Raw genomic sequence first — 23,859 nt, 5'->3', positions numbered from 1 at the left:
TGATTTACTTGCGATCTTCGCTAAACGCTGCGTCATATATATAGCGATAGTTATTTATGAACGGGGCTCACGTGCTTTCTGGAAGTGCGAACCACATCCCAACAAAAATGGGCACATCCTTTCCTTTTTAATAATCTAAGAATTGTAAATGAAACATTCATTATCATGATAGTGCTGGAAATCGTTCGTGCGGTGTAGAGATCGGCCTAGCTAGGCCGGACCGGTATTTTTTAATGTCTGGTTGTGGAAAATTGTCGTTGGAACTTGTGGGTGCATTCATCTAAACACCTTTGCAGTACCTTGGACGACTCAAACATGCAAACCAGCTGCCGGGTTTGTAAAGCACGACTTAAATTAATTCGTGTTGTCGGGTATTTCAATGTTAAGAATTGAGGGGCCATTACGCCTTTAAATTTTTTATTTAAATGAACTAGTTACCATCTCCATAAATTTCGTTTTGACCATCGAACGAGGTGGTGCGTTCATATTATTAGTCGAGAGTGCCTTTTTGACCGATGGCTATGCTAGGTGCTGTTTGCTTTCTAAAGAGAATCTTCCACTTTCCTGTTCTCATTCCCTTTTTTACTAGAATCCCATATTTAGTAATTCCCGAACTTTCTTCATGAACGCAAGATTATGTTCATTCGAAAGACGATGGCATATTCCTGACTTACTGCATAAACAGATCCGAAAAAAAGTCTTATCTACGACGAGTGCGGAGTTCATGTTTGTTCTCCTTCTCTCCTTTTCTTTCTTCCTTTCTTCTTTTTTCCAATCTGGTTCATAGTGTCAGCATACACTTTTCTCATTAAGTTCCGTTCAACGCGTGACTTTGTTTTTTTGTTTTCTTTGGTGAGGAAGGTTGGAGGGCACCCTTCGAGTCGGAGATCTGCTGTTTCAAATCTCATCAACCGAAAGTTAGTTTCGACACTGTGAACAAGTAGATCCGAGTAACGGTTGGCAAATCGGATGGCCTCAGAAGTTGTAACTTTGTCTAGAAAATGATCATCAACATAGCCTTAAAATCTCCAAGAACGTGCAACAAGAACGTGCAACAGTAAGCGTAGCTAGAAACCCTTAACATCGTGTGAATTCTGTTTGTTGTAAAATTAAACTCGTAATTCTGAATTACAACATTATTTGAGTCACCGCATGATGCAAAGTTCTTTTCCCTCCAGTGTTCTCTCAAAGCCAGGGAGAATTGTAAATCGGGGTCACAACAGATTTGACATGTAGGTATTTGTGGAGAGCATCCAAGCCGAAGTCTCTCCCGAAGCCACTCATCTTGTAGCCACCGTAAGGACAATCGTTGTCGAACGCAAAGTAGCAGTTTATCCAAATCACGCCCGCTCGGATTGACCTCGAGACCGTGTTCGCCAGATCTATGTTCTTCGTCAGAACCCCCGCAGCTAGACCGTACCTCGTATCGTTGGCCCTCTTGATCGCCTCCTCCACAGTCCTGCAATCCGCCATAAAATGATGAATGCTGCACAATGTACTATAATTGTTCTCTATGTTTGTTCCAGCTAAAAGTAGTAGTGGTTCAATCGCATCGGAACCGGGTAAGCAGTAGCTTTGGGGACAAATAGCGGGGCACACTCACTTGAATTTCATGAGCGACATGACGGGGCCGAAAATCTCGTCCTTCACGATCACGTTGTCCTCCTGATGACACCAGAGAATTCGACGATAACGCAAAACAGACAGAAGTTCAGTTCCTCTCAAAACAAAGCCGCATATTCTTTAAGGAATGTGCTGTGGATTGGTAGTGTACCTTAACATTTGTGAAGATTGTTGGCTGAATGTAGTACCCTTTGGTGCCCAGACGCTCGCCGCCGGTCAAAAGCGTCGCTCCTTCTCTCTTTCCATGCTCAATGTAAGAAAGTATCCTCTCAAACTGTTTCTTGTCGACCTAGGATTTTACCATAATTCGTGTTAAGCTATTTGTCAACCGTATGCCCCATCGGAAAATCTAACTGGTTCTTGTTTCCTGCTAGTGTTCGTTCTTACCTGCGGTCCTTGACGGACATTCGGGTCAAACGGATCGCCGACCAACCAAGCCTTCGCCTTCGCGACTAGCTTCTTCTCAAACTCTTCATAGATCCCTTCCTGAACATAGACACGAGAGCCCGCAACGCATATTTCTCCCTGAAACCATCACGATTTAGGGCATTCAAAGCTTATTCTTTGTTTTCGCAAATTCCAAAATATAAAAGTAAAAAGAAAATCAGACACCTTACCTTGTTAAAGAGGATACCAGTTAGAGCAAGATCGGTAGCAGTATCTAAATCGGCATCATCAAAGATTATGAGAGGCGATTTCCCGCCCAATTCGAGTGACACATGCTTCAAATTGCTCGTTGCCGCGGCCTGCATCACGATGCGTCCCACTTCTGTAGACCCCGTAAAACTAACCTGAAGTGAGGTTTTCACGCCGCATCGATTCATGCTAAAATCTCACGAGCATATATTCACAAAATTCAACCGATGTTACGTGGTACAAATATGGAAAATTTCATGAAAGAAAGAACTTGGGATCGTACCATATCAATGTCCATATGACTACTTATCGCCGCACCGGCCGTCGATCCAAAACCGGTTACAACATTAATCACTCCATCGGGAACACCAGCCTGATACAAACCAAACCAAGGTATAACGGCAGAAGCATTACCCGAATAACTTTGTCATGGCATAACAGATATTAAAAATCATGTTATAGTTTGATGAGACTATTCTCTTCATAATTAACCACAACTCATAGCCTAATAAATGATGAAATTATTTCATTTTTGTCTACTGAAAAATAATTCCAAACAATTAAATTATCTACTTATTAGTACAATTACATGCTAGAAAAATGACTTCTGCTCCCGAAAAGCATCTTTTCCAAGTCGTTTGACGTACCTTCTTAGCCAAATGAGCATAAAAGAGAGCCGATAGAGGGGTTTGCTCAGCGGGCTTCAGGACCATCGTGCAACCAGCCGCTAGTGCCGGGGCGACCTTCATAAAGAACATGGTGGTCGGGAAGTTCCAAGGGATGATGTGCCCGACCACGCCGACCGGCTCCCGCAGCGTGTACCCATGAAGCTCACGCGACATCTTCAGTACCTCGCCATGGATCTTGTCCGCTGCGCCGGCATAGTACCTGAGCAATGTGGCAGCGTGAGGGATGTCCATGGCCTTGCCGATGCTGAATATCTTCCCGGCATCGATAGCGTCTAGAGCAGCCAGTTCTTCTATGTTCTCTTCGATCAAGTCTGAGAATTTCGACATGATCCTTCCTCTTTGCTGTTGATGGAATTCATAATCAAATGTCATATCAAAATCCAAAATTCATGAAAATTAGGAGATAGGATGAAATTTAGCTTCCACACGGAAAAAAGAACAAAAAGAAAGGCCTTGCGTTATTGATTGAAACAGAACAACGCTACACTTACTTGGACCGGTCTACAAAGTTAGTTTATTAACTGACGGTGTCGGGCTATAAGCGATTTTCTAAACAAGTGACCAATGCTGGAGAACTATAATAGTTTGAACAAACCGATTTTAATTCAATAAAATGAATCAAAATATATGTTCTCACTGAAAAATGAACTAAAGCATATTTTGCATATAAGGGGCATCCCTAGCCTTCGAAACAAATGCAGAGACTAAGTATAAGTTTAATCGAGTTAATCACATCTCAAGAATAAGTAAACTTTACCCCCTAAAGGAATGCTCGATTCCCGATATATAATTTTGAAGAATGCTTCCCTGACAATTTTGATGATAGTACTGTCGGTTATTTTTTTTTATCATAAATCCATACACTATCATCATTCCGTATTTTACATAAAGAGCTCATTAATTGGAACATCGTGGGGTTAAAAATAATGACGGTATTGTCGATCTGTCAAGCTAGCGACTTCCTATAATTTTTCATTATAATGATTAACTCGTTCCAGAAAGTGCTAAAGTTAGCCATGCTGAAATAGTTATTTTCCTAATCTAGCATAAACAACTGTAACAGTACAAAAGATTGGCATATTTTTTTCGTTTGTCCCTATCTTCTTTGGTTTTTTGTGGTTGTGGGGGAATTGTCCGTTGAATTTGGAGGTGTCTGACCATATACAATCAATACAGAAAGGACAAATTTCAGGTTGTGACAGCATTACAAAAGATTAACTCATAACTCTAAAGGTTTGGTTATGTGTCCTTTTTTGCTATTTGTGTAAACTTCGCCTGCGATTCCACGTTTAGAAACAAAGAGAGAAAGAACGAACGAGAGACAAAAAAACAAAAAAGAATATTAATCGGCCAATGATGTTGTTTTTTTATTGGTTTTTTTTTTTTCACTTGTCGTTGTTACGTGGAGCGTGGTCAAATAAAATCACAACCATATCATCAAGAATGCTGTTGATTGGCTCGAGAAGGGAAAAAAAAATACAAAATCATGTGGTGAACTATCATTTTTCTTAATTTTAAGATTATATTTGAATCGGTTAATAGTTCTTTAATAAAATGAATAGGAGGAAAACACGATAATTAATTCGCTAAATCAATTTACTAAGTGAGGCGTCGAGTTCTAACTTCTAAGCAGTTGATTTGCTCAAATTATCTCACACAAATATTCCGGCCAAAGTTAATGGTGTAATTACAATAGAATTAGATTCATAAGTGAATTTATGGATTAATTTCTATTGGTATTAATTTCTTAATTCGACGGAAAAGGGACCGGAAAGAAGAAAAAGAAGACAAAAAGGAGAGACACAGGAAGGGACGTACGTAGCCGGGCATCCGTGGCCAAGGGCCATGGTCAAATGCTTGGCGGGCGGCTTTCACAGCCAAGTCCACGTCCTCTTTGTCTCCCTCCGCAACTCTTGCCGTCACTTGTCCATTTCTTGGATCTATCGTCTCGAAGGTCCTCCCTGTTCATCAAATTTCATTCGCCGTCATAAACTAGAAACCCAAAAGGGGAAAAACGAGGAGAAGAAACCAACGAGAACAAGAATTTGTGGGGACTGAACGAGTTTTTATATGGTCAACTGCGAGTTTTTATATGGTCAACTGCGATACGATGTGAGGTTCTCTCAAGGTCGATCTTGATTCAGATGGTCGTTTTCCTTTCGATGCTCTGTTTTTCTGTGCTCAGAACAGAGCGGGTGAATTTCACTCATCCAAAAACTAACTGCTTTGAATGGTGGACCCAAACCAACTTCAGGAGAATTAGTTCAGGGCACGACTGTACTTTTTTTCTCTTTTTTAGGAAAAGGATAAGCTAGCAAGAACATAACTTTTCGAGAACATCCGTCTGAGAGAAGCGTGCGGTGAGACGTGAAACAGAGTAATGAATCTTCATCAAAGCAGCGCAAAAACTTGACAAGAAGCTGGTGAATTTCTACCTTTGACAGAGTCGACGAACTCGCCATTGATGAAGAGCTTGGTGAACTTGATCTCTGGAACGTGAGCATCAAAAGTCTTCAGACTCCCTTTTCCATTGCTCTGGTTCTCTGCCATCTCTGTCTTCTCTGCACTCAGAATCTCTTACGTTTTTGAGGGGCAGGGTGGGTCTCCTTATATAATAGATAGTCGTTTTCCTTCTCGCAACATGTAGGGGTATTTCGGGAATAAAAACTTATGCAAAGATATTTTTTTTATTGCTCATAGTGACAAGGAGAGGAAAAATGGGTCACGATACACAATTGACCTAATTTCCATGAATTCCTCCTTGTTTTTTTTTTTTTTTTTGCCTTTTCTTCTTGGACCTTAGTCCATTGAAAAATAAATAAATTACCGAACACCATCGGTCGGATTCGACAATGGCTCGTAATTCGCGTTCACGATGCTCGAGTTAAGAGCATGTATCAATAAATCGTTAATCACACGAACCCATCCCATCTATTTTGTTAAGAGTTCAAGACTTCGATCAAAATTCATTGTGTACACAGATATATTAGCTAGATTTACGTGTTGATTTCTTCAATTATCTTAAAAATGATATGTCTAGCGTCCCGCTATATCACGACATTTTTTTTTCCTCCTCTTTTCCGACTCAAGGATGGAGTTTGATTATATTCTCAGTCATCGAAAAGTTTTATCTCCTCATGTAGTATTTATGATGCAATAATTGTATAAACATGAGGAAGATTGAGTTCTTAATGACCTTTATTTTGTTTTGTTTTGTTTTGTCATACTTAATGATCCATGTGAATGTTACGGGAAAGGCCGGAACTCTTTTAAGGAAAACTATTGATAAAAAGGCTTACCACTTTAAAATTGATAGGTGGAGTAACTTTTATTTTTCCCTTTCCGGGGTGCAAGTTTTTTTTTTTTTGTATATTAAAACTTTGTAGTCTTGGTAGATATCATATTCACTTCAAAACATTGAAAGCTTAAATAAAATAATAAAAAATGCAAGCTAAAAAAAATAAACCGGGAAAAGAAATAAACCACAAAGCAGACAAGCAAGCGTAATTATTAGCGAGGAAGGGAAAGAATTATACATGGAAAAGATTACCGGCAAAAAATGATACGAAAAAAAGTAAAAAAAGGAGGAAAACCAACAAAATATACATATTGAAGATTAAATGAACGCGTTTGTTTGTAGAGTCAGAATAGGCTAATGATGAAATTGGGAACCCCTATGCTATTTTGTAGAGTGAATTAGGAAAACATATAAAAGGATCTAAACAAGAGATTTAATGAATTAGGCGGTTCAGGCACTTTGATTTCGCTAATTAGCCCGATTTGAATAATGGATTGAAATAGAAATTCCGGTCTATAAGTTCTTGTGGTGGTGGGGGAGAATGATCCATATTCCACCATCTTGCTTTGGGGCATGCATAATGGAGGAATTAGAGGGCTTCGCTAAAAGCTGATAAAGTTTGGGTACGGAAGGTTCATAGGGTTTGGTAGGAGTGAACGAAATACCATCTCAAATATAGTAAAGACAAGGTTTGGTAATTTTAATGATGATGGAGCCGCTTGGAGGGGTTATTGAAAACCAAATTTAGAATAGGGCCAATAAAAAGTGTTGCGAAACGTGCGGACCAACAAAAAGTTATAAGATATAACGAGGCGTTTTCTCTCCTCGTCCACCTCTCTCTCTAATTTAACTATTTCTTTCACTCCAAGCTCCCTCGAATGAGGAATAACTCTTAGTCGACGGAGGCTCCATCTTCTCAACTCAAGTTGAGATTTTCTCTTCTCTCCCGATCTGATCTGGGATTATTTTCTTTTATTTTATTTTATTTTATTTTATTTCTTTGCTTACTGCCATTTTTTATGGCTACCATCATTAAAAATCAACTTGCTGCTTCAGATCCTTCAAACCAAGAAGTTCGATAGGACTAAGGAGAAATACGATGAGTTCATGCTGCAGTGAAAGCGTTCATATGACTTTTGTGAGCTTTGGAAGCCCTCATATCCTGATCAAGATCTAGATCTTGGAGTTCTTCTTCCTCGATTTAGATTTAGATTTGAGAGTTCTTTAGAAGCGTGTATGTACTCATCCAACCTCTCCCGATCTAGATCCGAGAGCATATTCAATCTCTTTTTTGGTGTGTGTATACGATAATAGTGCTGAGATTTCTAAACCTAGGCATACACCGCACACTAGGCAAGCGGTAATTATCGCAGAAGGAGATTATGATGTGTGCTCATCAATGTTAGATTTGGCGATCCTTCGTTCTATTTTGTTGTTGAGACGGATTTGTTATTATAGGATGATGGTATGCTTATCACAACAAGTTGTTTTTTGTTGTTCTACTTTGCTATTTGGGATTTCCTTTATTTTGAACCTCTCACGTATCTTTAGATATGAATGAAATATTCACTTTCGACCAAAAAAATAGTAAAAATGTAATGGGCCAATAAAGGTTTTCCACAACGAAAAAACTGAAGACAAAAACAACTGAAAAAAATAACATGTTTATTTCTAAAAAATGTTTAGTTTAAAAATAAATGCACGTAATTAAAAGTGATTTTTCTTGTCTCGTGATAAATAGATGCACAACTGAACGAAGTAAATTTTGAATAATTAAAGTGTAGATTGAAATTTTATCCATGACACGGAGTAGATTATTGTGCAAAACATGCAACCGAAAATGAAATAAGAATGACAAATATCCATTTAATTTTAAATTTTATGATGACCGAATTGAATCGATCATTGGTTAAATCAATGTCACGCGTATATATCAGATTCGATTTTTTGTCGTATACCGAGCTTATCAATCAAACAATAGCGATCGATTTTACCTTTTAAAGATAATTAGTATGAATATGATTTGGGAATTCATATTGCAAGTTTTCTTTTCGAGCATCAAACGAAGATGATAGGCTCATTTTTTCCCACCGCCTCTATACACAAGTTTTACGATAGCTTTTTTTTATATCCTTAACTAGCTTTGCCTCGATAATGTTGGGTATCTAAATGGTCAACTAATCCCCGTAAATACATGGATATCATCTCGTATAGATAAATTGAGTAATGTTGAAATCAAATCGAATTGTATAAGCTCTGGTTTGAATACACACTTTGCAATTTTTATTTCCCAAAAGTCTAATCGCTCCGGGTTGTCGCAATCTCCATTCAAAAAGTCAAGCCATCCCCAGCCGCCCTGACGTATGTTCTTTCGGGTCAACATCGGCTGTTCGTGGGAGCGGTGCATATGTCGACGGAGGAGGGGGACACCATTTGTCGAGACAAACACCATTTGTCGAGACAAAGCCACCCTAGACGCAATCTTAACGACCTCGTCATTAAAGTCGGAACTTTACTTTCTAATTAAAATCTGACCATACTTAAATCTTCTTACCGAGATATGTGGACTCCGTTTATTTCGTTAAAAATGAAAAATTCGAAAAATATTTTCTTAAAAATAATTACATGTATAGTTTAAAATAATTAGTCAATTGAAAAAATTTCATTATCCACAACAATTTATATTTAAATATTTTCGTGGACGGTAAAAACATTTTTCCTTCATTAGCGCATCGTCAAGTTTTGCTAAGTATAGGGTGTAATAGGGTCCATCTTTAGCCAATTATCTTCGTTTGAAAGATTAGAAAAACCCTTCACTTATATATTGACCCACAAGCTTACTTTAGTCATATCACCCCTAAAATTCTGCATTAGCACCCAAAAATATAAGATAAAAATTCCACCGTATCGCACGGGCAATGACTAGCCATCGACATAGTGGAGTCCTTTTGCTAGCTAACATCCATCCACGTATTGCTACGTTCATCGCCTCCTTGAAACTTTCTCCATTTGACATATCTAGAAGACATAGAAGTAAGCAAATACTATATTATCAATAAAAGTACTATAATTAAGAGTAAATTATCGAAATTTAAAGTAATCCAAATCAATTGCACACCATTTGCTCACGCAAGTAGTGACGACACTCTTCAATAAAGTGATAATCTGGTAAATTGACTGGCTCATAAGCATACTTTTAGCCATAAGAAAGCAATGTGAATTGGGTAAATTTAAGGTTTCGATAGATGATCAACCGTCTTTTGTCAAAGTTCACGCGGCTCCCGTTCACGACCGGTGGTTCAAAGACCGTGTTGAACTTATCTATAAAGTGCCTTATGTTAAATTAAATTAATCGGAGATGTTTAATCACAGAGTCTAATGCGTTTGATTTTATCTTGTGCATGGTCTAATCATAGGGGATTATCGGTAGTTTGCTTAATTTTGGAACTGCATATCATTGGTCAACGTACTCGATCGTTTTTGACATATTTGGTTGCACATATAATGCTCATCTTTCTTTTTCTGGTCAAAATTTAATGCTCATCTTTGAGCCAATGAGAAGTGGTAAGAATTGATTTCTGATCATTAAGGGTCTGTTTGGTAACACTTCCTTTTTTTTTTTATTCCCCATTCATTGGTTCCTAGGAACAGAAGAAGAACCGAAATCTATTTGGCAACCTCAGTTACTTTTTCTATTCCCGGGAAAAAATCAATGGCCAGGGAATAGAAACAAGAAACAAAAAAAAAAAACACTTCTCTTTTTTCCGGAAAAAGAATTAGAAAAAAATATTTTTGCTCAAAAATTGTTCTCGGGGAATAGAATTGTTACCAAAAAGGACCTAACTAGAATTGACTTTCTCGAAATTACTTAATTGCGAAAACGGTGGGCTCAAAACAATCTCTATTAGAACGACATGATTCTTTTTCCTACAAAAAAAAGTAGGCAATAGCTTTGAGTGTTCCAGTGATGAAATCTTTTTATTGTGTTGAGAATTGAGGATTCAGTCCTTTAAGGGTGGATACCAAATTTGAAAATTGATTTAGAGTACAAATTAGATCTCGAATCCATGTTGATTTTCTTCGTGCTCTCTAAATTTGTGATCAATATTGCTTGTACAAAAAAAGAAGTACATGCGAATGCAAATGGTCGAATTGAGCAATGAATCATGAAACATTTTCTTTCAATGAAATTGAAATTCAAAGATAATAAAGATCAACAATCCGCTGGATCATTTAATCGATCCCATTTCGTTGGCTTGCACATCAAAGAGCTTAGACAAATTAATGTCACCTCAATGTCATACTCCCTTGTCCTTATTTTGTTCGGTTACATACCGATGACTGAAAGTTAAAAAAAAAAAAAAGGGACGACCAACCTAGCGTTCCCTTTGCATATTGCAGCAAGAGTTTCACGCTCGCCACCAAATATCCCAAACGGGTTCTCTTGTGCGATCGCTGCTGCGAATAAATCCACAAGCGCAACTTCTAAAATAGTGCCGAAAACCTTAATCACCTGCTCACGTAAGCCATGACGACACTCTCTAATAGAAGTGATCATCCAGTAAATTGACTGATCGCAATGACCATGCTTTCGGGCTCCATTTTATTTCGATGAAAACGAATGATTTAGAAAATATTTTCTTAAAAAATGATCATTTGTATCACTAAAAAAAATGAATGAAATAAAAATATTTTCACCGTCTATGAAAATTATTTATACATAATTTGTTGTCGATAATGAAAATATTTTTCATTAACTAATTGTTATAAGCAACCGTTTTTTAAAAAAACACTTTCGAAAGTATCTATTTTTCCCGCAATAAATGAAGTCTCAGCTACTTAGAAAGCAATTGAAATGGGTAAATTTTTAAGGTTTACTGTATTTCCCCATGAAAGTAGAGTTTCTCAAGAACATTGCGTAAAACGAAGGTTGCGGCTGGATAACTAATCGTATTTTTACTAAAGTCGATTCTCGTGCATGGTCCAATCAAAAGGGTAAGATAGGCAGTTTCCATTGCATTGGTCAGCGACACACGACCGTCGTAAACTTATTTAGTCGTCCAATTAATGCACGTCTTCCCACCAATTAGAAACTTATTTAGTTGATCAGTCGATTCTCCTTCTTCTTTAGTGTTGTTGTCATTAATTAGAGTTGACTTTCTCGATTTTTTTTTTTTTTGGCTATACAAGATAATCTTTTTTCCCTCCAAAAAAAGTGGGATATTAGATAGGGAATTGCTTTAAGTTTTCCATAGATGAATAGGTTGAAATTTGAAAAATGGGTGTGTTTTAATCGTTTAGAGGGTGGACACTGAATTTCAAAAATTGACTTTAAATGTAATAAACTAGATATTAAGTACGCGCGATTATTCTCGTGCTCTTTAAAATTTGAGATCAGTATCGCTATTTGAAAAAAGTGTGTACGCAAATATAAATAATCAAATAGGGCAATGCATGAATTACGAGACATTTCCCCCTGAAAAAATTTGAAACTCATTAAGGTTTAGCAAAAAACCATTATAAAGCAAGAGGTTGTAAGTAACATATCCTTGCCTGGAATTATGGATAGCTACCGTCGCGTGGATTAGCGGATAAGTGGCATTAATTTGTGAACAAGTGAAGTCAAGAGCAAACAAATTTGAAGATAAGTGACGTGCATTTCTCTAATCGTTTTGATATTTTTAATGGGGGATAAGAGTTTGATCACATTAATAGATTTCAACAAAACGATAAAAGACAGGAAAATGAACGGCATTTCCAACAAGAAATTCAAAAGTTTGATTTCCGATTAAGATGCATACATAAATTTACATCCATACGCACCCCACGACGCCATTATCGATTTTAATAATTTCTCCTTTGGTTTTTTTCCCCTCAAAAATAAAAACTTGGGATGGCAACGATGGTGAGACCAATAATTGAGCTCGCTCTCGTAGTACTCCCAGCCCATTGACTTTTTTTTGTTGACTATGTGACTCGTTTATCTGGCTTGCCCATTAAAGATGCGTTTTAAAGAACTTTGACAAATTGATGTGACCCCGAAGTCGGCAAAAAAAAAGAATCCCTCGTTCTTGTAATCGATACAGATGTCCAGCCGCTGTTTCGATTGATCGATCAGTCTTTATCTTCTTGAGGTAAGAGTTTGAAGATAGACATGGCACGATCAACCTTACAAGCCCTTTACATGTTGCACCATGAATTCGATGTCCGATAACCAACCACGGCCTAGTTGTTCAATCTCTTATTCACCTTCCTTTTCGATCGTTCATTCATTGATCAAACATTATTTGATGTTTGGCCAAAGATTTAGGTTAACCAGTTCAAAGTACTCCACGACCTTTTAGATAGCCAGGTCTTTATATTCATGTGTGGCGCCAGCTTTTTCTCGTGTGAAAAAGTAAGTACGACAATTGCCCTTAACACCTGTACAAACACTCTTCTCTAGTGAAAATACGGTGGATGAAAATCCTGTGAGATGTAACGCAAATCTACCCTCTCCTTCTATATAAATTAATTAATCCACAAGAAACCTTCAATACATGATATGTCAGCAAATTAGATCGTCTCGTTAAGATTTCATAGACACATGGCCTGGAAAACACTAGAATTTGTTAGACAATCCTCTTTGGTGTTATTTACGTGTGGCCATCGTTAGGGCAACAGTACCTGTAGTTTTGTTCTCGATTTTAGTTAAAAGATGTACTTGGTTTGGTTTAGTTTAATTAACTGGGGTTTTTCCATTAATTTCACTCGATTAATTTTTTTAACATTTTTTAAAATTTGAAAAAAAAATAAAAACTCTAAAAAAAATTCTAAAACACCGGGTAGCCCAGCCCTAGGTAGGTCTAATTTTTTTTTTTTTTTTTTTTCTGGAACAATTTTTATTGAGTAGGGGCGTGCATACTTGATAGCGACTTATCAACAACATAAAGTATTATTGCGTTTCTATTCTATGGTTGGACCGTAATCATCGACTCCATCAAGATAGGGTTTCCTAAGCTAAACTCCATGCACCCGACACAAAGAATATATTCTATAAGTATTGTATTGTATAACGGAAATAAAATAAGTACAAGACCTTGAAATTTATCCAAGCAAATGTCAGTTTCGTGTCTCGATCCGGACCAAGTCTTTGCTCGGTTCTCATCATCCTTGACTCTGATGGCCCGACCCATCAGCTCACGACATGTCAGCATTTGAGAAATAAAAATAATTAAAAGCCTGGTCCGAAAGACATTATTGGGACGTTATTGCTTCTCATTTTTTATTGTTTTCGTGTCTTTCTGGATCGTTTACTTCTAGCGCAAACCCGAATGTTCCGCCCACCAATAGTGCTTCAAGTTAGCTGCCACCACATGCTGCGGCGATGGCGATTCGAATCAAGGTTATGTCAGTTCTGATCCTGTTGTAGCATCATAATTGTTGAGGAAAATTTCAAATAAAAACCTGAATTATCTTTATTTTTTCAAATAAGAACCTAAAATGAATTTTGTTTCAAATAAAGACCTGAAGTGCCTTCATTATTTCAAAGAAGGGCATGATTAAATGGTATTTTCGCCTTTTTCTTTTTCTTTTTCTTTTTCTTTTTCCCCTTCTCACCTCTCCCCCAACGTCTTCTGCTACTCTCAACACCTTCATCTTCTTCAACCCAACAACTTCTGCAACCTTGGACGGCCCTCCCGGGAGCATACAGCAGGCAGCCGGAGGCGTCATCGGCCGCGAGCATGGCGGCGAGGATGCCTCCGACACCGGTTTTGATGAGGATGTCAAAGAAGTCACGACAAAGGCGTGGGGATCACCGGTCTTGAGGTGGATCGGGTCCTCGAGGCGGACGAGGACGGCGCCGACGACAATGCAAGTGGTCCCGCCGCTGTCTATGCAGAGGAGGTAAGTGAGTTTGGCGACCTCGCAGTGGGACAACAATTTCTGCTTGAGCTTGGTGAAGATCTCCAAGACCTTGCTCAGCCTTTATTCTGCTTGAGGATTGCTCAGGACATTGGCAAGGTCTGGAAGGTGGAGACCATGCAGAAATAGAGGACCACTGCTTGCCACCGGGGATGCATCTCCCAGTTCTAAGACACATACATGTCATGCCCCCAAGTTTCATTTTTAAAAAAAAAAAATACTCTTCGATCGGGCCCTTTTTTGAAATAATGAGGGTATTTCAAGCCATTATTGAAATAAAGTCCACTTCAGACCCTTAGTTGAGAAAACAAACGTACTTCAGGCCCTAATTTTAAAAATAATAAAAAGTATGATCCGAAAGACATTATTGCTTCTTATTTTTATTTTATTTATTTTTTCGTGTCTTTCTGGATCGTTTACTTCTAGCGCAAACCTCGAATGCGGTAGCATCATAATTGCTGGGAGGTCTACCTAAATTTATTTATTTTTTTGGATGGGAGGTCTGCCTAAAATTGGGTAGCCCTAAAACCAATGTCTGTAATTGTTTTTTTTTTTTTTTTTCTTTTTTTTTTGGAGGAGGGGGGTTATTTGAAGGATTTCAAGTTGCACATTGCTGGACCGATCAAAAAGCTGCAAATTGTTGGGCCTATTCCAGTGCTTGGACTTCCAGGAAAAGTTGGGTTTGCTTTGTAAGCGATGCATCCCACCAGAAGCCCAATACGACATGATGTTGGCCGGGTCATTTTGGCCCAAATCAAGAAAAATCGTTTTCTACCTTTGTTGGGATTGTTGGTGTCTTTTTGCTATACAAAAGAAAAAAACTTTGGGCCAGAATTAAGATCCGAGCTAAAGTCGTACTTTTTATTGAGAAAAAAGGTAAGATTTAGGCCCAAATTAAGATAAAGCTGTCCTTTTTAATGAGGAAAAAAATAAAAGATTTGGGCACTAATTGAGACTGAGTTTGCTCTTTTTAAGGAATTGAACCGATGTTGTTCTTACGATCATTGGTTTGCTTCATCTCGCGATTCCGTGAAGTTATGAAATAGATTTAGGGCATTTGATTTGCAAAAAAAAAAAAGTGAATCAATTGAAAAATATTTTCCTAAAAATGATCATTTGTATTGACTTACAATAATGAATGAACTAAAAATATATTCATCATCCATGAAAATATTTAGACATAAATTGCTATCGATGATGAATTTTTTTTTTTTTCCATCAACTCATTATCTCAAGTGATACGAACGGTCGGCTTTTGGAAAATACTTTCCGGATCATTCATTTTTTTTTAAGACAAACGGAGTCATAGCCCTGGCTCTAAAACACATGACTCGATTTAAATTGTACGTTTTTAGTTATTTTTAAGACATGTACTTGTTTTTTTGGTCAGAAATAATATTTCATTTCATTTAAGACATGTACTTGACATTACCGTTCAATATCATTGTATCTCTCCAATATCGAGTTTGAGTAAAGCTCGACCTCTGCAATTTACTTTTAATAGTCAAACGGAGCCGAGTCGAGCTCAGCCTAACGAAAGGCACCATCGCATCAAGATCGAGCATAGAGGATTGCATACTCGAGTTGACTCAAGATAATTGCATACTCGAGTTAAGTCAACTCGAGTTGACTCAAGATCGAATAGTAAATCATGATTTCTCAAAACGAAAGCTATGCTAGTAAAAGTTCTTTTGATAATATAATGATGACAGTAGCATTCATCCAAATAATGCTCATCGAATTTCCTGTCATACCATATGCAGGTGCTAAAACGCAAAATCTCTCCATAGGGTAAACTATAAAGAGAAAGTACTAGATCGGGCATGATGAACAGATGGTAAAGAAGAAGGAGAAGGAGAGCGAGAGTCAATGGAAGAGGTACGTGATTGCCAGCGCCACCAGAAGAAGAAGGTAAGCTACTCCTTGATCTATCGTCGCTTTCCCTGCATTCAGTAAGTGGGAGAGAAGACATGTTGAATCTTTCCACCGTAGGTGATCGAAAGACAAGCGTGAAAATCATCCAAACACAAGCGCACCGTCGCCAGAAGGACCCTCCAGTGAAGGCGGAGGAGCCGCGCTCTGCCCGTGACCTGGCCGCAAAATCATCATCAGCGACCACACGAAGACGATAGTTCGGACCAGGACGAGGCAGTCTCGTCGGAGTCGTCGAAGAGCTCGCGTCGATGCAGAAACCAGAAACGCAGGAGAGAGAGAGAGAGCGCAGAGAAAAGAACAGGACAGAGCAAATGTATAATCAAGGTCGGGGAGTGGGTCAGTCGTGACATGTGAGCGAAGAATGAGTGGGTGGTGCGTGGCATTCAACTTTGCTTCTTTGAATATTCCATGGCGGATTTTTCTCGGCGACACGTCGAGCAAAAGTCTGGATTTTCCGAGAAAGTGAGGGTGGATTCGAAGGAACGAAACGCGTTGCCAGCAATAGAAAAGACCCTTTTCCTTCGTCAGTTTTCCTTTTCCCTCCGCGGGCTGCTAAACCCAGCCGAACTCGAAAACGGGGATAAGCCGGGGGATGTGTGCGCTCGGACGTAGTTCAACATTTGAGCCCTGACCCAATTCCGGTATTCAAGGCTCGAGACTTGATTCGAGCTCGACCAAGCTCAACTCGGACGCCTTTTCTATGAATTCGAGCACCGACTCTGTTCGACCGGATCAGTCAATCGAAACTAGAGCACCTGCTCGTGCTCAGGCTCAGATTTGGATTTCGTATTATGAACATGTTTTGTCAATTTTTTCGAGCTTCGGCTCGACTCTACTCGACACCAACTCGAAATTTGCAAGTTGAATCTGAGTACGACTTCACGAATTGGAAAGGCTAAAAGATTAGTGGGCTGAAAAGGGACACCCAGCCCAGCCCACCAACTCTCTTCTGCAAACCAATGGGATGCTGGTGATCGGACTATTACACAAATAGTTCTTGGACTTTTGTCTAAAGTGCGATATCGTCCATGAATTCTTACTTTACTCAATATGGTCCTTGCAATTTAGATAAATATTCAATTTAGCTTCTGAATATGATGAAAATATCCAATATTACTTTTCCACTAACTCGAGTTCGGAAACAATATTATATATTTTCATATAGTTCACGGACTATATTGAACATAGATTAGATTCATTAGGGATCACATTATCCATTAAAATAAAATTTAGAAATCACATTAAATAAAGGGCAAATGCCACCAAAAACCCCGAACTATCTTCATTGTAACACATTTACCCCAAACTTTTTTTTGTGACATTGAAAATCCCAAATTTCTATCATAGTGACACATCTACCCTCTATTAGGATTCCGTTAAAAATTTCCGTTAAAATCTGATGTGGCAATGACGTGGCGCCACATCAGATTTTTTTTTAAAAATGAAAATTGAAAAATACTGTTCATCGCCACTGTTCATCGTCTTCAACCTCGCATCCCTCGGCCAAAGCTCTTCTGGAGCTCGTTCACCGCTACCCATTGTCGCCGATAAGGCGCCATCGCCGGAGGGGGCGGCAGAGGTCGCCGGGGCTCGCTAGCCCCAGGCAAGGGTACGTGAGGCTTGCCAAGATCTGGGCAGAGATTTCGCGCTGGACTTAGCTTGGCCTCGAGCTATTTCTTTCCTTTTTACTCATACCTTGTTGGAGGTGAATCTGACGGAGGCTTGCCCAAATCGAAGTCGTTCAACAACTTGTTGGAGGTGAATCTGACGGAGGTGGTGAGCAGCGCCAGGGATCTAGAAAAGCTGGAGCATCCGTTCAACAAGAAGCGGCGGATCCTCCGCTGGTCCAAGAACTTCTCTCTCCTGTCCGCTAAGTCGATGCCCCTCTTCCCCCTCAGCGAAGAGGACGACGACGCGCCCGATCATTGCGAAGGGGACGACGGCGGTAGCGACGGAGACGGCGAGAAAGGCAAGGCCATCGCGGGCCGCCATGGGAGGAAGCGCAGTCTGTTCAAGTCCTCGAACTGCTTCGCACTGTCAGATCTACAAGAAGAGGACGAGGAAGACGACAAGGAGAAGGAAGAAGATGGAGGAAATCAAGCACTGGTGCTTGGCTTCTCTGACCCTAAGGTGAGGTTTCTAGATTTTTTTTTCGTCAGAAGGTTTCTGGATTTCGTTTTGCTGATAATGGTTGGAGGTGCGATTTTGTGTCGTTTGATTGCCTAGGGCTAGCGAGGCCTCATCTGGGGTTGGTGAGCGCCGGCCACCCTAGCCCAGGGCCGGCGACCTCTGCCGCCCCCTCCGGTAATGGCGCCTCGTCGATCACAATGGGTTGAGGCAAACAGCTCCGGAAAAGCTTTGGCCGAGGGATGAGAGGTTGAAGACGATGAACAGTAACTATAACGATGAACAGTATTTTTCAATTTTTGCTTTTTTAAAGAAATTTGATGTGGCGCCACGTCATTGCCACATCAGATTTTAACGAAGATTTTTAACGGAACCCTAATAGAGGGTAGATGTGTCACTATGATAGAAGTTTGGGATTTTTATTGTCACAAAAAAAAATTTGGGGTAAATGTGTCACAATGGGTATAGTTTAGGGTTTTTTATGGCATTTGCCCTTAAATAAATTAAACATTTAGAGACTACATTACATACCGATTTTGGAGATTATTTGTGTAATTATCCATAATTAGAATTTGGAAATAAGGTGGTGCTTTGCTCGCGTCACATGAGACCCACTTCAGTTACAGTTGCAAGGCAACATATCCCCACTTTCGTTTTTGTTGCCTCCCACGCAACCGAACAAAACTCCAAAATCCTCGAACCCCCGGCATCAACCCTCTGAGATTCTTCAGCTCCTGCTCCTCTGATGTCTCCGTCCTCGCCGATGCAGTTATAAAATCACCTCCCTCCAGTTTCCATCGTTCGCACAGTCCTCGATTCTGTGACTGAGTGTGGGCCGTGGCAGTGTCAGTGTCAGTGAGAGAGATAGAGAGAGAGATGGCGAGTTCTATGGTGCTCTCAAGCCCAATTTCCCACAAGACGCTCCCTTTTCGCTCCAGCTCTCGTCTGCTTGCCAAGACAAACCGACCCACCAGCTCAAGAATTCTCCTTGCCCCGCCGGCGGCCCCGTCGAAAATATCCCAACTTTCTGGGAAAGTTCTTGTTCGGACTTCTATAAGGGACAGCGACACGAAAGAGACTTCTTCCACGAGCTTGCCTTTGGTTGGGGAGGACTCGGCGGTGTTTGAAATCGGAGAGCAGAAGATCGTGTCGTGGGTGTACTTTACGGTGATTCTGGGAGTTGTTCTGTTCATTCTGAAAGTGGCCTGGCTTGATGGCTCTCCTTCAGGGTTGGGACTTGGCAAGGCCTTCATCGACTCTGTTTCTGGGCTCTCAGATAGCCCCGAGGTATTGTTTTTTTTTCCTTTTTTAGCTTTCGGTTAATTCTGGGTTGGTGGGTGCATACGATACGAATGTGAAGCGAAGCTCTGGAGTTAAAGGTTTAGGATTGAATTTTTTAGGTCCAGATTTTTTGTGGCTTGAGATCATGAGTGGATGTGGGGCTGGAATGGAAAAGGCATGTTTGCTTAAGTGAGCAGTAGATTTGGAGCTACGGGATTATGTGGGAGTATATGCTTTCAGAGAACATGGAAATTGCACTCCGTGAAGATGAACGAAGCATGAGTTTCTGTCTTCAATGCGTGAATTATGGAGTTGATATTTCTTCGATCATTTCGTTTGGTTGAGAACTCAATGAGCAAAGAGATGGAACTTTTGCTCAGATAGATGCCATAGCGCGTGGAATGAGGATCTCTATTTGTGATTTCTCTTTGGTGAATCTGGAGTCAAGGAGATGAATTTTGTCTCCATGATTAGAGCATGACATTGGATGTAAATAGTGTGGTGCGTGGGTTGTCCATCCTATCAAGTGTATCCACAGTTGGATATGTTAAATGACAAGGAAGTGAGGGGGTTGGCTAACTAAGAGAGAGATGCAGTTCCTTTCAACTGCTTGACGCAATTCACCTTCATAAGATCAGGGCACACCATCTAGGAAATGCATTTGAACCACTCATCTTCCTTTAGTCTCCTAGATTGAGAGAATCTGAATCCTTGAGAAAGAATTAGAAAATGGAGGAGGAAGTGGAGGTTGATGGACATGCCAAAAAGTTCTGCTTCCTCTGTAGACCTTTCTCTCTAGTCCAGTGGTAGCCGTGTTCATGTTCGCATTCGCCTCGTTGCATGCTGGTACATTAGATTGCACTTCTGATGTTGCCTCGGGTGCTCGAGTTTTGTAATGAACAGCTTCTCTTAACCCCCAAATTTTATTGCTGGTGCCTGCTTTATGCCAAATGCCATTGGAGTAGGATCTTGAAAACAGGAAAGTGATCTTAATTGTTTGTATGCAGGTTGTAATGTTATTGCTCACTCTCATTTTTGCCGTGGGCCATAGTGGATTGGCTAGTCTTAGGGATGCTGGAGAAAAGGTCATGGGCGCACGGGCCTACAGGGTGTTGTTTGCAGGCATATCTCTTCCATTGGCCGTTAGCACTGTGGTGTGTTTCTTACTTTAGGGATGGACAGTGCACAAGTACTCTACTAGCCTGTCATTAAATTTGATGTTGGTGCATTGTCTGAGTTTTCACTTCTCTTGCTTGCACCGTATGTTCCACAGATTGATTGGTGTTCCTTTACCGAATCTACTCTGACCTTTCGTGATTTAGGTCTACTTCATCAACCATAGATACGATGGAGTACAGTTGTGGCAGCTCCAGGGTGCTCCTGGAGTACATCAACTTGTGTGGTTCACAAATTTTGTCTCCTTTTTCCTCCTCTATCCTTCTACCTTTAACCTACTAGAGGTGGCAGCAGTTGATAAACCCAAGATGCATCTTTGGGAGACAGGAATCATGCGTATCACCAGGCACCCACAGGTAGAAATTCCATTCTACTTTTATATTCACAACCCACATTCCTTACCCAGGATGGGAAGTTGTTTGGAGACAGTCTAGTGATATCGGAATTAGGTGGAACCTGTAGTTTGAAGGAGGTTTGAGCTCATGCAGCAAATCCCTACTCAAAAGGGAAAAGTGAATTTTATTCTAGAATTTTTCCTAAATGATGCGAATTTGAAGAGGAAACACATGTATTTGACAGTTATAACTAATTGGAAGCTGGCTGCCCACAAGGCATGATAAAATGAGCTGTAATTGGTTGAGAGGTTATCCCCGAGAAGGTTCCATTTATTAGTGGCCTGGCTTGGGCAAGTTGCTTACTCTAGAATTTATGTATTTGAACTTTGGCTCAATGTTGGCACCTTGTCTTGAAAATTTCATTGTTCTCTTGTAGACTCCCTATATATATTTAATGGTAACCATGATCACAAAACAGGGAGGACTGGTCCGTCAAGTAGTAGGTGTTAGAACCTGTGTGACACACTCGCTATCATTACTCGTGGAGGCAAGCTATGTGGGAGATGAGGTTGTGACCAGATTCTAACACCTACAACTTGACGGACCAGTCCTCCCTGTTTTGTGATCATGGTTACCATTATATTCAAGTTGCATTTTGCCAAAAAAAAAAAAAAGAAAACAGAAGAGGGAGATTAGTTCCTTGAAAGAATGATTTTGCAACACTCCCTCTCTCCAATATGCAATGGTTTTAGTGAAAATAAAATGATGAAAAAGAGCTTACTTATGACATATTCTTCACTCCAGATGGTTGGGCAGGTCATGTGGTGCCTGGCTCACACGTTATGGATCGGCAACTCTGTGGCCTTGGCTGCATCAGTCGGCTTAATCGGACATCATCTCTTTGGTGCTTGGAACGGAGATAGAAGACTAGCCATCCGATATGGAGAGGCTTTTGAGACTGTGAAGAGCAGGACAAGCATCATTCCCTTCGCAGCAATTATTGAAGGCCGTCAGGAGTTGCCGAAAGATTACTACAAGGAGTTCCTCCGATTGCCATACCTATCGATCACGGTATTGACTTTGTTTGCCTATTATGCGCACCCGCTAATGCAAGCAGGAAGCTTCGGACTGCATTGGTAGCATGAACTGTACTTGCCGTCCGAAGAGCCAATATCAGCATCTTCCAAGTTGTACGCATCGGTTGCCTTTGTGGAAGTGTGGAATATATACATTGCCATGAAGCAGATCCCTCACAACATAACAAATCCGAAAGAAGATAGTTCTTTTATTGTTGAGAGAAAACAGTAGTAGAACAATGTGATGATTTTTTTTAACAGAGTAGATCAACTTGCATGCAGTTGATATACTTCAGATGCTAAAACTTTACGATCTGAAGATCATTTACCGTGAGGTTTTGGGAATGAAGATGTATTCTTTTGTAGAGTTTTTTCTCTCCTCTCTTGCAATCCTGATATCTTCACAAATTTGATCTTTCCTGCGAAATGTGAACAGGAAAAAAAAAAAAAATCCTGCCACGAGTTTATTTTAGCCATTTATTAGACAAACCATTTTCCTAAGATCGGGAAAAGTACCAAAAAAGTCCTAAACATAGTACATTGGTACAAATTCATTCTCAAATCTTTTAATTGGATCAATTTAGTTCTAGACTTTTTTATATTTGGCTATCATCAACACCCAAACCATCGTCGGCACAAATTACCAAATCGAGAATGGGGAACCCGAAAGGCGTGGTCTTGGTAGAATTGGATGACCCTGCGAGACTGGGATAGTCGAGCAAGGAGCTGACCATCTGGCAAAGGAAAGAGGATCAGCTGAGAGCTGCGTATGGGCCTGCAAGTCCATCTAAACCAAATTTTGAATCATTGGCTACAGGTTTCGGCAATTGAGAACCGGGACCACTGGTTCGGCCCTTGGTTCCAAAGGAAAATTAGACCATGCTCGTCCCCTACCGCAAGTGCTGATGTGGATTTTTTTTTTTTTTTGTAATGTTTAAATTATATTTTATTTTTCCTTTTCCTTTTCCTTTTCTTTTTGCTAGTGGCCAGAGTGAAAAAAATAAAAAAATAAAAAAGTATTAAAAAATTATTGAATAAATGTGCAGGCCAATATTAGTGATGCCACGTAGCACGACTAGTGTTCACATCAATGGTTTCTGAACTTTTACTGGCCTGCACTGAATTTGTACAAATACAAAAAGATTTAGGTCTAAATTGATTCAAAAGTTTATGAATAAACCGGTACCAATATGATAGATTCATGACTTTTTTTATACCTTTCATAATAAGATCTAGTATCACTAGCATAGAGTCCATGCAAACTCCTCCCAAAGCACCCACCTTTTTTCTCTTCCTCTACCTGTTGTCGTCGTCGCCGTCGCCGTCGCCGTCACCGTCAAACTCCAAGGTTGCAGCCAAAACAGTAGCAACACCTCCGTGCATTGCCGTCAACTTCAGTTTCATGTCTGCTGTAGAGAAATCGCCATTCCTAGAAGCTTAATTTGTCAGGAAGAGAGGGAACAACATGCCAAGAACACCGTGGATCCTAAGCGAACTTCTGCTACCAAACAAAGAAGAAATGAAGAGGTGATTTGACCATGTACTCTCCACTTCCATGAACGAAAAAACACAAGAAAACAAAGAAGTAAGAAATGGGTAAGGATCTGACTAGGAAAAGCATCAGCACCACCTTGTCACTTTCCAAGAACCAATGACTCCTCCTTCGAATCTCTCTGTTCCATCCACCCTTTTCTCCACGCATGTTCTCGTAGGAGAATCCCTTGTCGGAACGCCTTTTCTGCAGACTAGAGATGAGTATGGTTTCAAGTTAAAATCAG

At 39.9% G+C, this 23,859-nt stretch overlaps 3 protein-coding genes across 6 annotated transcripts; 2 read left to right on the top strand and 1 right to left on the bottom strand.

The window, feature by feature from the left end:
- Window positions 1-1,068: 1,068 nt before the first annotated feature.
- Window positions 1,069-23,647, bottom strand: LOC115749091 (aldehyde dehydrogenase family 2 member C4-like). 2 transcript variants are annotated; one of them, XM_048277398.1, is made up of 10 exons: window positions 23,643-23,647; window positions 5,384-5,514; window positions 4,767-4,909; window positions 2,907-3,290; window positions 2,543-2,632; window positions 2,241-2,414; window positions 2,011-2,148; window positions 1,775-1,912; window positions 1,604-1,665; window positions 1,069-1,459 (listed from the first exon to the last, which is right to left on the bottom strand). In XM_048277398.1, exons 2-10 carry the CDS (start codon window positions 5,496-5,498, stop codon window positions 1,186-1,188), a joined length of 1,518 nt encoding a protein of 505 aa, XP_048133355.1. In that variant the 5' UTR covers window positions 5,499-5,514; window positions 23,643-23,647; the 3' UTR covers window positions 1,069-1,185. The 2 variants fall into 2 exon arrangements, with proteins under 2 accessions (XP_048133355.1, XP_048133354.1); XM_048277397.1 differs by lacking the exon at window positions 23,643-23,647 and adding an exon at window positions 18,889-18,892.
- LOC115749093 (15-cis-zeta-carotene isomerase, chloroplastic) lies at window positions 15,888-22,448 on the top strand. Of its 3 annotated transcripts, none has more exons than XM_048277405.1 (5): window positions 15,888-16,372; window positions 19,068-19,500; window positions 20,502-20,648; window positions 20,817-21,026; window positions 21,822-22,448. In XM_048277405.1, exons 1-5 carry the CDS (start codon window positions 16,335-16,337, stop codon window positions 22,143-22,145), a joined length of 1,152 nt encoding a protein of 383 aa, XP_048133362.1. In that variant the 5' UTR covers window positions 15,888-16,334; the 3' UTR covers window positions 22,146-22,448. The 3 variants fall into 3 exon arrangements, with proteins under 3 accessions (XP_048133362.1, XP_048133361.1, XP_030541642.1); XM_048277404.1 differs by having other exon boundaries at window positions 15,891-16,372; window positions 21,810-22,448; XM_030685782.2 differs by lacking the exon at window positions 15,888-16,372 and having other exon boundaries at window positions 18,933-19,500; window positions 21,810-22,448.
- On the top strand, window positions 16,448-18,327 carry LOC125314621. The gene is made up of 2 exons (XM_048277411.1): window positions 16,448-16,529; window positions 17,792-18,327. The coding sequence occupies exons 1-2, from the start codon at window positions 16,448-16,450 to the stop codon at window positions 18,310-18,312; spliced, it is 603 nt and encodes a 200-aa protein (XP_048133368.1). The 3' UTR covers window positions 18,313-18,327.
- Window positions 23,648-23,859: the final 212 nt, after the last annotated feature.

The sequence above is a fragment of the Rhodamnia argentea genome, chromosome 4 (assembly GCF_020921035.1).
Source record: "Rhodamnia argentea isolate NSW1041297 chromosome 4, ASM2092103v1, whole genome shotgun sequence".
In the NCBI taxonomy this organism is placed as follows: Eukaryota; Viridiplantae; Streptophyta; class Magnoliopsida; order Myrtales; family Myrtaceae; genus Rhodamnia; species Rhodamnia argentea.
The sequence above is the reverse complement of the archived record's forward strand: the minus strand, read 5'-3'. Positions and strand labels throughout refer to the sequence as shown.